Source organism: Geotrypetes seraphini, chromosome 6, assembly GCF_902459505.1.
Source record: "Geotrypetes seraphini chromosome 6, aGeoSer1.1, whole genome shotgun sequence".
NCBI classification, from domain to species: domain Eukaryota; kingdom Metazoa; phylum Chordata; class Amphibia; order Gymnophiona; family Dermophiidae; genus Geotrypetes; species Geotrypetes seraphini.
Window position 1 is genome coordinate 121,931,881 of NC_047089.1, and position 13,163 is coordinate 121,945,043.

Consider the following 13,163-nt stretch of genomic DNA (forward strand, 5'->3'; position numbering starts at 1 on the left):
CAAGCCCAAATGCAAAGTATATAAAGTCTCTTTCTGCAAAGTCTGACTCCAGCCAGGTTTCAAAAATCAGAATTCTCATAACTATGCAAGTTAAAATTTGGCTTACCTGAGCCAGGTTCTGGTAGCTATACATAAATAGTGAAGGCATATGCTGTACACTGACTTCTCCCTTCCCTGGGCCTCCTTAACCAAACTCTAGTCCCATCTTTTATACTTCCTAGCATCTGTCCTCCTGGCTCCACTCTCCCCAAGTCACCTTCCCTTTGGGTGGACTATGAGGCTTTACTCTATGAAGGAGTATTCTTAAGGGAAAGGGGCAGTGTCGTATAGACTCCCTTACAGAAAACAAGGGTCACCCCCCTTCCTAAAGCAAGGCACTACAGTTGAAGAAAACAGACAGGCTGAGGAGCCCTTCCTAAAGCAAGGCACTACAGTTGAAGAAAACAGACAGGCTGAGGAGAGAGCAGAAACACAATCTCTTTGCTCCATAGAAAACAAAATAATGATTGTCTCACGTGCTGACATCAGACGAGAAGGCATTTACTACTATTTGTGCATGTACTGTGCGATATTGATGCAGGCTTTTGAAAGATACAGAATGCTGGGTAGCATTTGCAACAGCTTCTACCAGATTATGTCACCCAGATGTATAAAACAATCTCCTGTTTCTCCTTGAAGAAATTATAACCTTTAACTAGAAGTTCTAAAATTCAAACATTCTTCATGATACTGTATACAAAACATATTGAATCAACAAAATAAGCCAAAAAGGTAATATGCATTAATCACTTTTCACTATGCATGCAACAAACACATAGCAAGCACAATTAAAACAACTTCTATTAAGTCTGTACCTGGTATGGGTAAGCATCACCTGATCCCATCTGTCTTTTGTTCTGGTCAAAAATAATCCAGAGCTGGCTATCAAATTCAGATTCATATAGTAATTCACAAAGCAATGGACAACTTGGAATCACCTCTCCACTCTTAGGCTGAAAAACACAAGGGTCCACATTTTCAGTTCGTTATATTTGAGTAAAAAAAAAAACCCAAAACAGTGCAGACAGTAGTTTGGAAACAAAACAGTAGACATGCAAAAGGATTTAACTAGGTAATAATAATAATAATTTATTCTTGTATACCGCCACACCCAAAAGGTTCTAGGCGGTTCACATCCATTAATTAAGATCCGTGCTGACACACGGATTTACAATATTTTGACAGAGTTACAGCAGTAAAGAAATGGAACGTGAGAGCGATAAACAGAGATTTATCAAAAGTACAAGCAGCAATAAAGGGAGGGAAGGAAGGTAAAGGAAAGATAGGAGAGAGATCATGTAGGGGGAGGGGGGGAGCAAAGGGAGCCGGGGGGGAGAGTGAGAACGGGGGTAGTTGCAGGTGGAAAGGGGTTAAAGGGCCTATTCTCGGAAAAGGTGCGTTTTGAGTAATTTTCTGAAGCTAAGGTAGGTGGGGGCCTCGAGTACCATTTGTGCTAGCCAGGGGTTCAGTTTAGCCACCTGGTAAGCAAAGGTTTTGTTAAGGAATCTTTTGAGATGACATAATTTTAGGGAGGGGAAGACGAACAGCTGAGTTCTGCGGGATTTCTTGTTGGTGGGATTCAAAGTGAAATGCTGATTGAGGTAGTTAGGTAAAAGGCCGAGAGCTGTTTTGTAGCAGAAGCAGGCGCATTTGAATAAGACTCTGGATTCGAAAGGCAGCCAATGCAGTTGATGGTAGAAAGGAGTGATGTGGTCCCATTTGTTTAGGCCGAATATGAGGCGGACGGCAGTGTTTTGGATCAATTTTAGCCTCCTGGTGGTTTTCTTCGTGGCGTTCAAGTAAATGATATTGCAATAGTCCAGTACACTGAGAACGGAGGACTGTACTAGTAGTCGGAATGAGGTGTCATCGAAGTATTTTTTTATGGTGCGCAGTTTCCAGACTACCGAGAAACATTTCTTGACAGTAAGATCTGTGTGATTTTCAAGAGAAAGATGTTTGTCTAGAGTGACTCCCAGTATTTTTACTGTTTGTTCGAGGGGGGGAAACCAGTCCTTTCACTTGGATTGAGGTGTCTTTGATTTTGTCATTGGGTGTGGCTAGGAAGAATTTTGTTTTGTCTGGGTTTAGTTTTAGTCTGTAGGAGCGCATCCAGAGTTCTATCTGGTTAAGTATGCTTGTAATGTAAGTGAGTAGTTCTGGGGAGAAGCTGGTAAGTGGGATGGCTATTGTGATGTCATCTGCAAAGATGAAGAATTTGAGCTTGAGATTATGAAGGAGGTTGCCCAGGGAGGCGAGGCAGATGTTAAATAGGATGGGGGACAGGGGGGAGCCCTGCGGAACACCGCAGGAATTATCCCAGCTATATGAGGATGAGTCGTTTTTGAATACCCTGTAGGATCTGTTTCGTAGGAACCCGTGAAACCAGTTGAGGACCTGGTCGGAGATGCCAATGTGTGTCAGGCATTCTAGGAGGATGTTGTGGTCGACTAGGTCAAACGCACTACTTAGGTCGAATTGAAGGATTAAGGCGCTGGAGCCCTGGCTGAAGAGTGTGTGCAAGTGGTCAAGTAAGGCTGCTATAATGGTTTCGGTGCTATGGTCTGCGCGAAAGCTAAGTATGTTGAATTTATCCGGATATGCTGTAAGTTCATCTTTTACCACCCCTTCTGCTATTTTGGTGAATAGAGGGATGCTAGCGATTGGTCTGTAATTAGATGGGACGTTTGGGGGTTCTTTCGCGTTTTTTATGATTGGGGTTAACATAATATGGCCTTGCTCTGGAGGGAAGTTTCCTGAGGAGAGTAGGAAGTTGACCCAGGTAAGCATGTTGGCTTTGAAATGGATCGGAGCAGTTTTCCTGATGTTTGGGGGGCAGGTGTCCAGTTTGCAGAAGGAGTTAGAATATTTATTGTAGAATTTGTTGAAGGTTTTCCAGTTGAGTGTTGTGAATTGGTTCCAGTTTAGATCTGCTCTGGACCCTTGGTCTGGTTTATATGTGTCGGTGTCTGGGAGAATGGGAAAGAGCTCAAGGGGGTTGGACGAGATAGGTAAGGTAAATCTTAGTTTTTGGATCTTGGAGGTGAAGAAGTCGGCTATGGTGTTTGCGGTTAATGTGGATTCTTCATGGTTGTTAGTGAGTGTCTCGATGTTGTATAAGTCATTAACCAGCTTAAAGAGGTTGCTACTGTTATTAGTAGAGTCACCAATTTTGTGTGAATAGAATTTTTTTTGTTTTTCCATGGTGAGGTTTTTTTAGGTTTTTAGTTTAAGTCTCCAGGTTACTCTGTGTTCCTGGGATCTGGACTTTAGCCAAAGTCTTTCAGATTTTCTAAGGTCCCTTTTCATCAGAAGCAGTTCTGCGTCGAACCAACCCTCCTGCTTTGTGGTTCTGATTTGGCGGGTTTTTATGGGGGCAATTTTGTTTAATATGTTTGTGCTGTCAGTTATCCAGGCGGTCATACGTTGTTCTATTTCTTCTCTTTGTGTTCTTTTCATAGCGTGACCAGAATTCCTCTGGGTCTATCTTACCCCTGGTTGTATGAGTTTTGATGTTGCTGGTTATGTTATTTTTTGGGGGGTTTTGTTGGTAGCCAATGGAAAATTCACAAAGTCTATGATCAGACCATAGGTATTGAACCTCGCAGGCCGCTCTCCATATGGTAGCATGTTGCTTCTGACGCGATCGCGTCAGAGGGAACATGCTTCATGTGGAGAGCGGCCTGCGAGGTTTGCTAGAGCTGGCCACGAACCTCATCAGGCCGCTTCAAACAGGAGCGGCAGCGGTTGGTGCGGGAGGGGGGAGTCGTCGGGCTGTGGAGGCGATCGTTGGCTGGCTGTGGTCCCGGCTTGGAGAGGGCAGGGGTTGTCTGCCCAGCGTTTTCCGATTTGTGTTGCTGCCGCATCCGCACTCTTGCTGGCCAAGTAAGGCTGGGGAGTCGCGCATGCGCACTCCTGCAAGGCCACGGACCTACATATTGGATCAGGGAAAACGGAAGGACGCAGTTGAGTGCGCATGCGCGGCTAGCGTTTTATTATTTCAGATGCTTCCGAGAAATCCTCTTTGGCTAGGGTCCATTTTTTGGGTGGGATATAGAATAAAGTGATTGTTAGGGGGGCGGCCATGGATTTGGAATTGAGAGAGCAGGCTAGTATTTCAGAGTTAGGAGAGGATATGGTGTTGAGTACTGTGAACTTGAGCTGGTCTCTAAAGATTATTGCTAGACCTCCTCTTCCTAGGTTCTGGCCAGGGTGAGAAACTTGAATCCTGGGGGCAGACAGTCTTTGATTATGATATCCTTGTCTGAGTGCAACCAGGTTTCAGTGAGTAGGACAAAATCAGGGTTAGTTTCAGTCAGGAAACTTCTACTGGATAAATCCCACTGGCTTGTCCTCCAGTTAGGGGACAGAGTCACAGACTTAACACGTTAGTGGTGATTTTCAGTCTGTTAACTGGGTTCAGTACCTAGACAAAGTTAGGACAGCAAAAGATATACTGTAGATAACTTCCAGTGGCTGCCTACGACTTGGATATTCAAGGCCATTATCCAGATTAGGACTGGCATTGGCTATAAGAACATAAGAAATGCCTCTGCTGGGTCAGACCCGAGGTCCATCGTGCCCAGCAGTCCGCTCACGCGGTGGCCCAACAGGTCCAGGACCTGTGCAATAATCTTTTATCTATACCCCTCTATTCCCTTTTCCAGTAGGAATTTGTCCAATCCTTTCTTGAACCCCAGTACCGTACTCTGCCCTATTACGTCCTCTGGAAGCGCATTCCAGGTGTCCACCACACGTTGGGTAAAGAAGAACTTCTTAGCATTTGTTTTGAAACTGTCTCCTATCAACTTTTCCGAATGCCCTCTTGTTCTTTTATTATTAGAAAGTTTGAAGAATCTGTCCCTCTTTACTCTCTCTATGCCCTTCATGATCCTATAAGTCTCTATCATATCTCCTCTGTTTTTGAAAATATTTTCTTACCTGTTTCTTTGTTCTACTGCTTCTCTTTCAATTTTATTTATTTGAAGGATAATTTTATAAAGCTTTTTTCATATGTAAACCCTGTTTTACACATGGAACAGCATTTTATAAAATTGTGTGAAAATGTGTGTGTATGTGTGTGAAACAAGAAAAGTGTTCTATTTCAAGTTTATTGTATATTTGATTAATCGCTTATTCAAATTTCTAAGCGATGGACATATCATTAAAATTACATACAATTAAGGGAGCAGCAAAACAAGGAGAAACTAAATATACGTAACATGTTAAAGACTAACAGTACAAACATGCAAAAACGAGAGGAAAGGATGGGTAGAGAAATACAAATTGCTGATAGAAAAGAAGACAATTATGGTAAAAAACAATAGGGGGGAATAAACAATGAACCTTAAAAAGATTATGGAAATGAAATAAAACTCCTAGTCAAGTTTTTAAGTAACAAAAGCATTGTTAAAAAGAAAAGCTTTTTAGTTTGCTCTTAAATGTATCTAAATTTTTTCTTCTCTTAAATAAATGGGGAGGGAGTTCCATGTTTGAGGAGCTGTAACAGAAAAAATAAAATGCCGCCATGTATTTCTATGTGATCTGCATATAGGTATTCTTGGCTCTGTACTTTGGGCACAGCACAGACATTGTTGCAAAGTATAAAGTCAAACCTCGGTTTGCGAGTGTTTTGCAAGACGAGCAAAACACTGAGCAAACTTTTGTCTTGCAAACCAAGCACCACCCCAATAAACGAGCACTTACAGCTTCAGGCAGCGCCGCTTCAGGGGGATGCCTCTTCCATCTGCCGGCCAGCCTTCCACGCTGGGTGCCTTTCGCACCATGTTGGAGAGCCTCTGAGCCCACACAGCCAAGCACAGTCCCACCTGCACGTTGCGTATGATCATGCACAACGTCAATCATCGATGTGCGTGTTTATACGTGGAGCGCATGTGGAACAGCACTCAGCTGCATGGGCTCAGGGGTTCTGCAGCATGGTGTGGAGGGCTGGCTAGCGGACGGAGGAGGCATCTCCTTGAGGCGGCGCTGCCTGCAGCTGTACAAGGACCTTGATGGTTGCATGCGGCTGGCCACCTACAAACTGCAGCACCCAGTACCTGACAGGTACAAATCCCTGGGCCACCCCTTGCCACTTCCTCCCAGTTCCTTGGCAACTTTTGGGTTGTGGAACGAATTGTCAGCATTGCCATTAAGGCCTATGGGGAAAGTTGCTTTGATATACGAGTATATTGGATTACAAGCATGCTTCTGGAACAAATTATGCTCGTAAACCAAGGTACCACTGCATACTCGAATATAGGATGAGATTTTGGGGCCAAAAAAATGGCCCCAAAATGGGAGTCTTGTCCTATATTCGGGTCATCACCCAACCTCCTCCCTGACTTGATGCAGGCCTCATAGGCCAGGACAGGAGAGATCCCTCCTGTCTCCTGGCCGATGCAAATCATTTTCTTAATCCCCCTCCTCCCCGTGTACCTTTTCTGCTACCCCCTCCCCTCCGATACCTTTTTAGTTAACCCTGGTGGTCCAGCTGTTTATGGGCAGAACTGCACTCCTGCCCTGAGCACCTCCTTCGACTCGCCGATCAGGGCTCGCGGCGCACAGGCATGAGCTTCTCGAGCTCCTGAGTGGCCCTGCACTGCTAGCAGAATGGCTGCTGCCAGGTCCCGCGAGTCTCACAAGAACTGGCGGCAGCCATTCTGCTAGTGGTGCAGGGCCACATGGGAGCTCTAGAAGTTTGCTTCTGCGTACCTGTGCGCCGCAAGCCACAATCGGCAAGTCGAAGGACCACCAGGGATAACTAAAAAGGAACCGGGGGGAGAGGGGGGGAAGAAGCAGAAAAGGTACGCGGGGAGGAGGGGGATTTTAAAAAATGATTTGCATTGGCCTGGCCGGGAGACCAGAGGGATCTTTCCTGTCCCGGTCCGGCCTACCACTAGACCACCAGAGATGGAAGCGAAGGTGGGACAGGGTGCAGAGCCTAGCAGGGAGGGGGACAGGGTGCAGTGCAGAGCCTGGAAAGTAGTGAGGACGGCTGGCTGCATAGCCTGGCAGGGAGGGGAGCTGGCTGCATAGCCTGGTAAGGCAAGGAGGGAAGGGGGCTGGGTACAGAACTTGGCAGGGAGGGGGTGAGGGAGAGGAATCTGGGTGCAGATCCTGGCAGAGCATGGCACTTGAATATTAAATCCCCGTCTTATATTCGAGTCAACCATTTTTCCTTTTTGGGTGGATGGGGGTCTCGACTTATATTCGGATCAACTTATATTCTAGTATATACGGTAAATGTCAATTCTGTAATGGAACACTATCGTTAGACACATCAATGGCAAGAAATTAGAGCCTATTCTATAATGGCTTCTGGGTGCCCAGATTCTGTTATAGAAAAATAGTGTAACCTGGCATCTGCATTTATAGCATTTTATGCACACCCAGTTATACTAGGTGCTGATCTGGTTTAAATGTGGGTGTATAAATGCGGCAGGTGTCTGCATAACTTACAGTATTTCTTAAGTCATGGGCATAATTGGGAGCCCCATCCATTGCCCACCCATGTTCCCTTGCATTTTATACAGTATACACTAGTGCTGCCCGATTCAGGAAAAAAATTTTCGATTCAATTCAACCTATTGAATCAAATTTTCGATTCGATTTTCCTGCCCAATTGGGTGTTTTTTTCAAACATCCTGGTGGGTTTATTTTACAGCCTTTTCACCCCTTTTATAGACTCTTCACCCCCATTTGCCCTCTCCTACCCACACTGGTGCTATGGTGTAAACAAAATAAACAAACAAAAAAGACTTTTCCTCGCTCTGTTAAATCCTAACTCACGTTCGTGGTCTAACACCAACTCTGGCAGGATATACATTTCAAATCTGACATATTGTAATCACAAAACAGAAAATAAAATGATTTTTTTCTACCTTTTGCTGTCTGGTCATTATTCAAATCATGTTGGACCCAGGCTCTGGTTGTCTTCTGATAACTCGCTTGCTAGCTCCATGCTAACCATCCATCTTCCATCTGTGTCCTCCCCTTCCATTTCCCTTCCTTTCCTCTGGTCTGGCATCTGTCTCCTTCCCCCCCCCCCCCAAAGCCCTGACATCTCTCCCTCCATGGTCTAGTATCGCCTTTCCTTTCCTTCCCTCCCATGGTCTTGGCATCTCTCTTTCCTCTCCTCTCTCTTCCTGGACTTCCTTCTCCCTTCCCCCTCCGTCCCTTTTTCTCCCCAATTGGGTGCAGCAGCATTTCTCTTCCCCTTCCCCCATACCCTCATTTTCTTCCTCCACTACTCTTCCCCATTCCCCCATCCACTCTCCTCCTCCAGTGCTCTCCCCTCAGTCCTGCTGCAGCTTTCCCTCTTCCATTTTAAGCCAGCAGCACTCTCCTCTGTTCCCAATCCAGCAGCGCCTCTCCCTTTCACCTCCCTCCACCACTCAGCTCCAACAGCACCTTTCCCTCCCCTCCTCTCTACTTCCATTGCCCCCACCGACTAGCTGCAGCACCTCTCCTTTCCACATCCAGGGCCAGCAGCACCTCTCCTCTCCGACTAGCAGGGCTCCTCTCCCTTCCCTTTCTCTCCCCTCTCCCCCCTTACCCACTCACCTCCCAGGTCTAGCAGCACCACTCCCTCTCTTCTCTTTTTCTCATCTCCTATCAGCACCCCTCCCTCTTATCTCCCAGGTCCATTGGCACCACTCCTCCCTCCCGATTAACAGGCTCTCACCGGCTTCGGGATTCCCTGGCCTGACTTGGCACAGCCTGAAGTTTTGTGTTCAACTCCGGCCAAAGAAAGTAAAAAAGAAAAAAAAAAAACCGAAAAAATAGGAGATTTTTCAAACCCTCCCCATAACACTAGCCTGGACAAGCAGCAGCACTACTCTCTCCTTATTGTAATTTGCCTGACTGCTGCCGTAGCTTTAGTGAGTCAATTCCCTCCAGCAGCCTCAGGGCCTCTGCTATGCCGTCCCACCTCTGAGGAAGAAGGAAGTTACATCATCGGAGGTGGGGCAGCTTAGGAAAATCCCCGAGGCTGCAGAAGGGAATTGACTCACTAAAGTTACGGAAGCTGTCAGGCAAATTACAATAAGGACAGAGCAGTGCTGCTGCTAGTCCAGGCTAGTGTTACGGGGAGGGTTTGCCTGGTTTTTCAGGATTTTTTTTTTTCTTTTTTTACTTTCTTTGGCGGAGTCGAACACAGAACTTCAGGATGTGCCAAGTCAGGCCAGGGAATCCCCAAGCCGGTGAGAGGGGTTTTAAAAAATGTTTGAGTGACGGCATCGACGACAGCAGGATTCGCAACTGCGATGACAGCTGGGTGCTCACCTAAATTAGCCGGGCGGAGCACCCGGCTAAAAAGCGCTAGGAAGAAGACTGTAATCTCCTACCTCAGAGACAGAAACTGTCCAAGAGCCGGAGCGGCAGCTTTAGGTTAGCGGTGCAGAGAGGAGGGTTGGGCCCCGAATCAGAGAGGCCGATTTTTTTTTTTTTTTTTTAATACAAATCGATTTGAATCGATTCACCCAAAGTGAATCGATTTGAATCGGAAATTGGGCAATACTAGTATACACTTACTTTTGGGAGGGGCTTTGTCTTTTCTTTGCTTTCCTATTTTAAATGGCGTTCTTTTTGTGTTTTGTTTCTATATATTTTGTACACTGTGCTTTTGATAAATCAAACTGCTGTTAAAACTTTTAATAAACATAATAATCATAACTTATAGAATAGTACTTAGCTGCCCAGCTAGCACCTACAAGTATACACTAATATTCCGTAAATTTATACACAGAACGGATCCAGCCAATCCAATTGTTAGGCTGACAGAATTCCGATAGGAGAAGAGGAATGGTATATGGGAATATTAGGTTCTTACCTTGATAATCTATTAGATTCTTACCTCAAGAATCTTAGTAACATAGTAAATGACAGCAATTGTCCTTATTCCACAATTTTATTTTTTATAATCATTTCTACTATTTTTCCCGGCACTGAAGTAAGGCTTGCCGGTCTGTAATTTTCCAGATCTCCCCTGGAGCCCTTTTTAAAAATCAGTGTAACATTGGCTCTAATAGCCTCTTTCACTTCACCTTTTAACCACGCCTGCTCTTGTTTTCTCTTCGTTCAACCTTTGCTGATATGTGGAATACATCTGGTCTGGGCTTCCAAGATAGTATTTTGAAATAACATCCACACCTGGTTTACAGTCCTAACCTTTGCAACTGGACCCTTATAGCTTCTTTTTAATCATTTTCCTCATTTTATCATAGTCACCTATTTGAAAATTAAACGCCCCTACAGTAGATTTCTTTTGCGGTATCAGCTCAAATTTGATCACGTTATGATCACTGTTTCCCAGCGGACCCAACACAGTTAACTCCTGTACTATGTCTTGCATTCCACTAAGGACCAAATCTAAAATAGCACCCCTTCTTGTCGGTTCCCGGAACAGTTGCTCCAAGAAGCAGTCATTTATGACATTTAGGAATTTTATCTCCCTAGCACTCCCCGATGTAACATTTAACCAGTCAATGTTGGGGATATTGAAATTGTAATTGTATTGTGGTAATTGTATTGTGCAGAATATAAGGGTGAGGGGGCCATAACTAATATGGCCCAAATAACCAATATATATATACTAGATACACTTTTATTTAGGGCTTTAAAAGACACTAATATTATAGCTGAATAATAGAGATCCTTCAGTAACCTGTGACACACAGCAAAATATAAACATAATTCACAGAGTACATATTTTTCCTTCATAGAGCAAAATATTATGGTTTAATGTCTGAAACAAGATGCTGGAGCCATAACATAGCAGGCCCCTGCAAATAAGCTAAACATCACACTGATATTGTTTAGCAAATAAAAGAGTTTCTGGAAAACATAGTGTCTCTTCCAGTAGTTGTTTAGACGGGTTAAAGAGAATAACATGTCTGTTTATGAGAACATAGTTTTCCTCTACTTATATAGTTAGGGCAAATATTGATGAGCTGGTAGTTATAGAAAATCATGTGATTGTTTCTGTAAATGAGATATTTGCAATAGAGAGCAAGGGTCAGCATGACCTCAGTCCACTTCCTTCTATGGCTGACAGATGTGAGACAATAGCATGTGATGAGTTAAGTCACTGTTTCTAAGAAACAAAGTAACCAATAGAATATTGCAATTTGTAAATGGAATGTAATTGGACGATACACCAACTACGTATGTTTAATAATGAATTAATTAGTGATAAGTGTGAAGTGATGCATATCGGTAACAGAAATCTCATGCACAAATACAGGATGTCCGGGGCGGTACTTGGAGAGACCTCCTAGGAAAGAGGATCACAAACAGATCGGAGAGGGTTATCATGACGCTGTACCGGGCCATGGTGCGCCTTCACCTGGAGCAATGGTCGCCGTACATGAAGAAGGACATGGTTCTACTCGAAAGAGTCCAGAGAAGAGCAACTAAGATGGTTAAGGGGCTGGAGGAGTTGCTGTGCAGTGAAAGATTAGAGAAACTGGGCCTTTTCTCCCTCGAGCAGAGGAGATTGAGAGGGGACATGATCAAAACATTCAAGGTACTGAAGGGAATAGACTTAGTAGATAAGGACAGGTTATTCACCCTTTCCAAGGTAGGGAGAACGAGAGGGCACTCTCTAAAGTTGAAAGGGATAGATTCCGTACAAATGTAAGGAAATTCTTCTTCACCCAGAGAATGGTGGAAAACTAGAATGCTCTTCCGGAGTCTGTTATAGGGAAAAACACCCTCCAGAGTTTCAAGACAAAGTTGGAATGCATGCAGGTGAGGGTGGACTCATTTAGAGCACGTCTGACCCAGCAGCGACAATTCTTATGTTCTTATAAAATAGCCAGTCACCTGTATTTGGTAAGTCTTTCTGACGTCCCATTATTTTGGGGATGCAGAAATACTTCTCAAAGCTTTGACTATTACCTACACTCTTGTGTGGATGTCTTTCTCTGATCTTTCCAGAAATAGAATAAAGAACTGAGAAATATATGGAAGTTTAGGGGGCAGGTAGCCTGTCCATATGGTTATTTCAACCAAACAAAATCACTATATCCACTTAGCGAAGCATATATCTCCAATCACAGGGAATAAAATTATTATATATGCTTAATCCAAAACCCAGGCTAGCAGGACCGCACAGACCCTAATAGTAAATATATCAATGAGGAGCATTAAAAATTTTTGGGTGGAGAAAAAAGGGGACCTCAGTTGAAAGGCTTCATGGGTACCCCAAAAAAGCTCCAAAATAGTGCTTCAACTCATTAAATTTATTTCGGCCTAATAGCCAACAATTCCATAAAGGTCAGTGTCCAACAGACTGAATTTTCTTCAATGAAGGTGTGCTGATATGTTAACTCAAACAACCAGCACTGTTCATAACAGAAATAAGGAAGGTACTTAGCTCCACACTCCAATGTCAGCAATCAGATGGTAGTTCTCCTTAATATTTGGTACCGTGCAGGCCAGTCCACCTTCCAGACCTGACAGGGAATCCCCATTACGCTTTATTAAAGCTGCGTCAGAGGTATAAATAACTGTTCTCACAAGTGCTCTGGCGAGAAAATAAACTCACGCGTATCAGTCAATGTTTCAAAAATGGCGCTCGAACTCAAAGATGCCAAGGCGGGACTTTTAAATTGCTCCACAGCACCAACCCCATTATGACATCACTACACGAGGAGGAGTAAAAAGTTGCTGAAGCTTCCAAACCGGCATACAGATATCACAGGCAGCCGGCTTCAAACCTCCCCTAGTGCCTCATTGAAGGGGATACATCACAGAAACTGATAAGATTTTTGCAGGACATCAAAAGTGAAACGAAATTACACTTAATAGAATGCCACCCACTCTACCCAGTTATTCAATCCATTTGGGTCTACAGTGTTGCACAAGATCATCCATTTTTGTTCTCTGAAGTAAAAAATGCCTCCTGTTTCCCCTTCTGGTCGGTGGTCTACATTGTTCTAATACAATGCATCTCAAGGAGGTGAACTCATGCCGGCATTGTTTACAATGGGCTACAAGGGGCTCTTCCATTCTATTGATGTTTAAACAGGATTTATGTTTCTGTACCGCAACTTCAAACTTCTTGAGGTCTGCCCTATATACAACAGGACACAATGTCATTGCACACAATAGATCACCCC

General features: G+C 44.2%; 1 protein-coding gene across 6 annotated transcripts in view; it reads right to left on the bottom strand.

The window, feature by feature from the left end:
• Positions 1 to 13,163, bottom strand: part of TPP2 (tripeptidyl peptidase 2) — a 1,323,399-nt gene that overhangs the window by 576,949 nt on the left and 733,287 nt on the right. For all 6 annotated transcript variants that reach the window (XM_033947626.1, XM_033947627.1, XM_033947625.1 and 3 more), the window contains one exon: positions 855 to 992. In XM_033947626.1, coding sequence (XP_033803517.1) covers positions 855 to 992 — 138 coding nt within the window. The remainder of the gene's footprint in view (positions 1 to 854; positions 993 to 13,163) is intronic.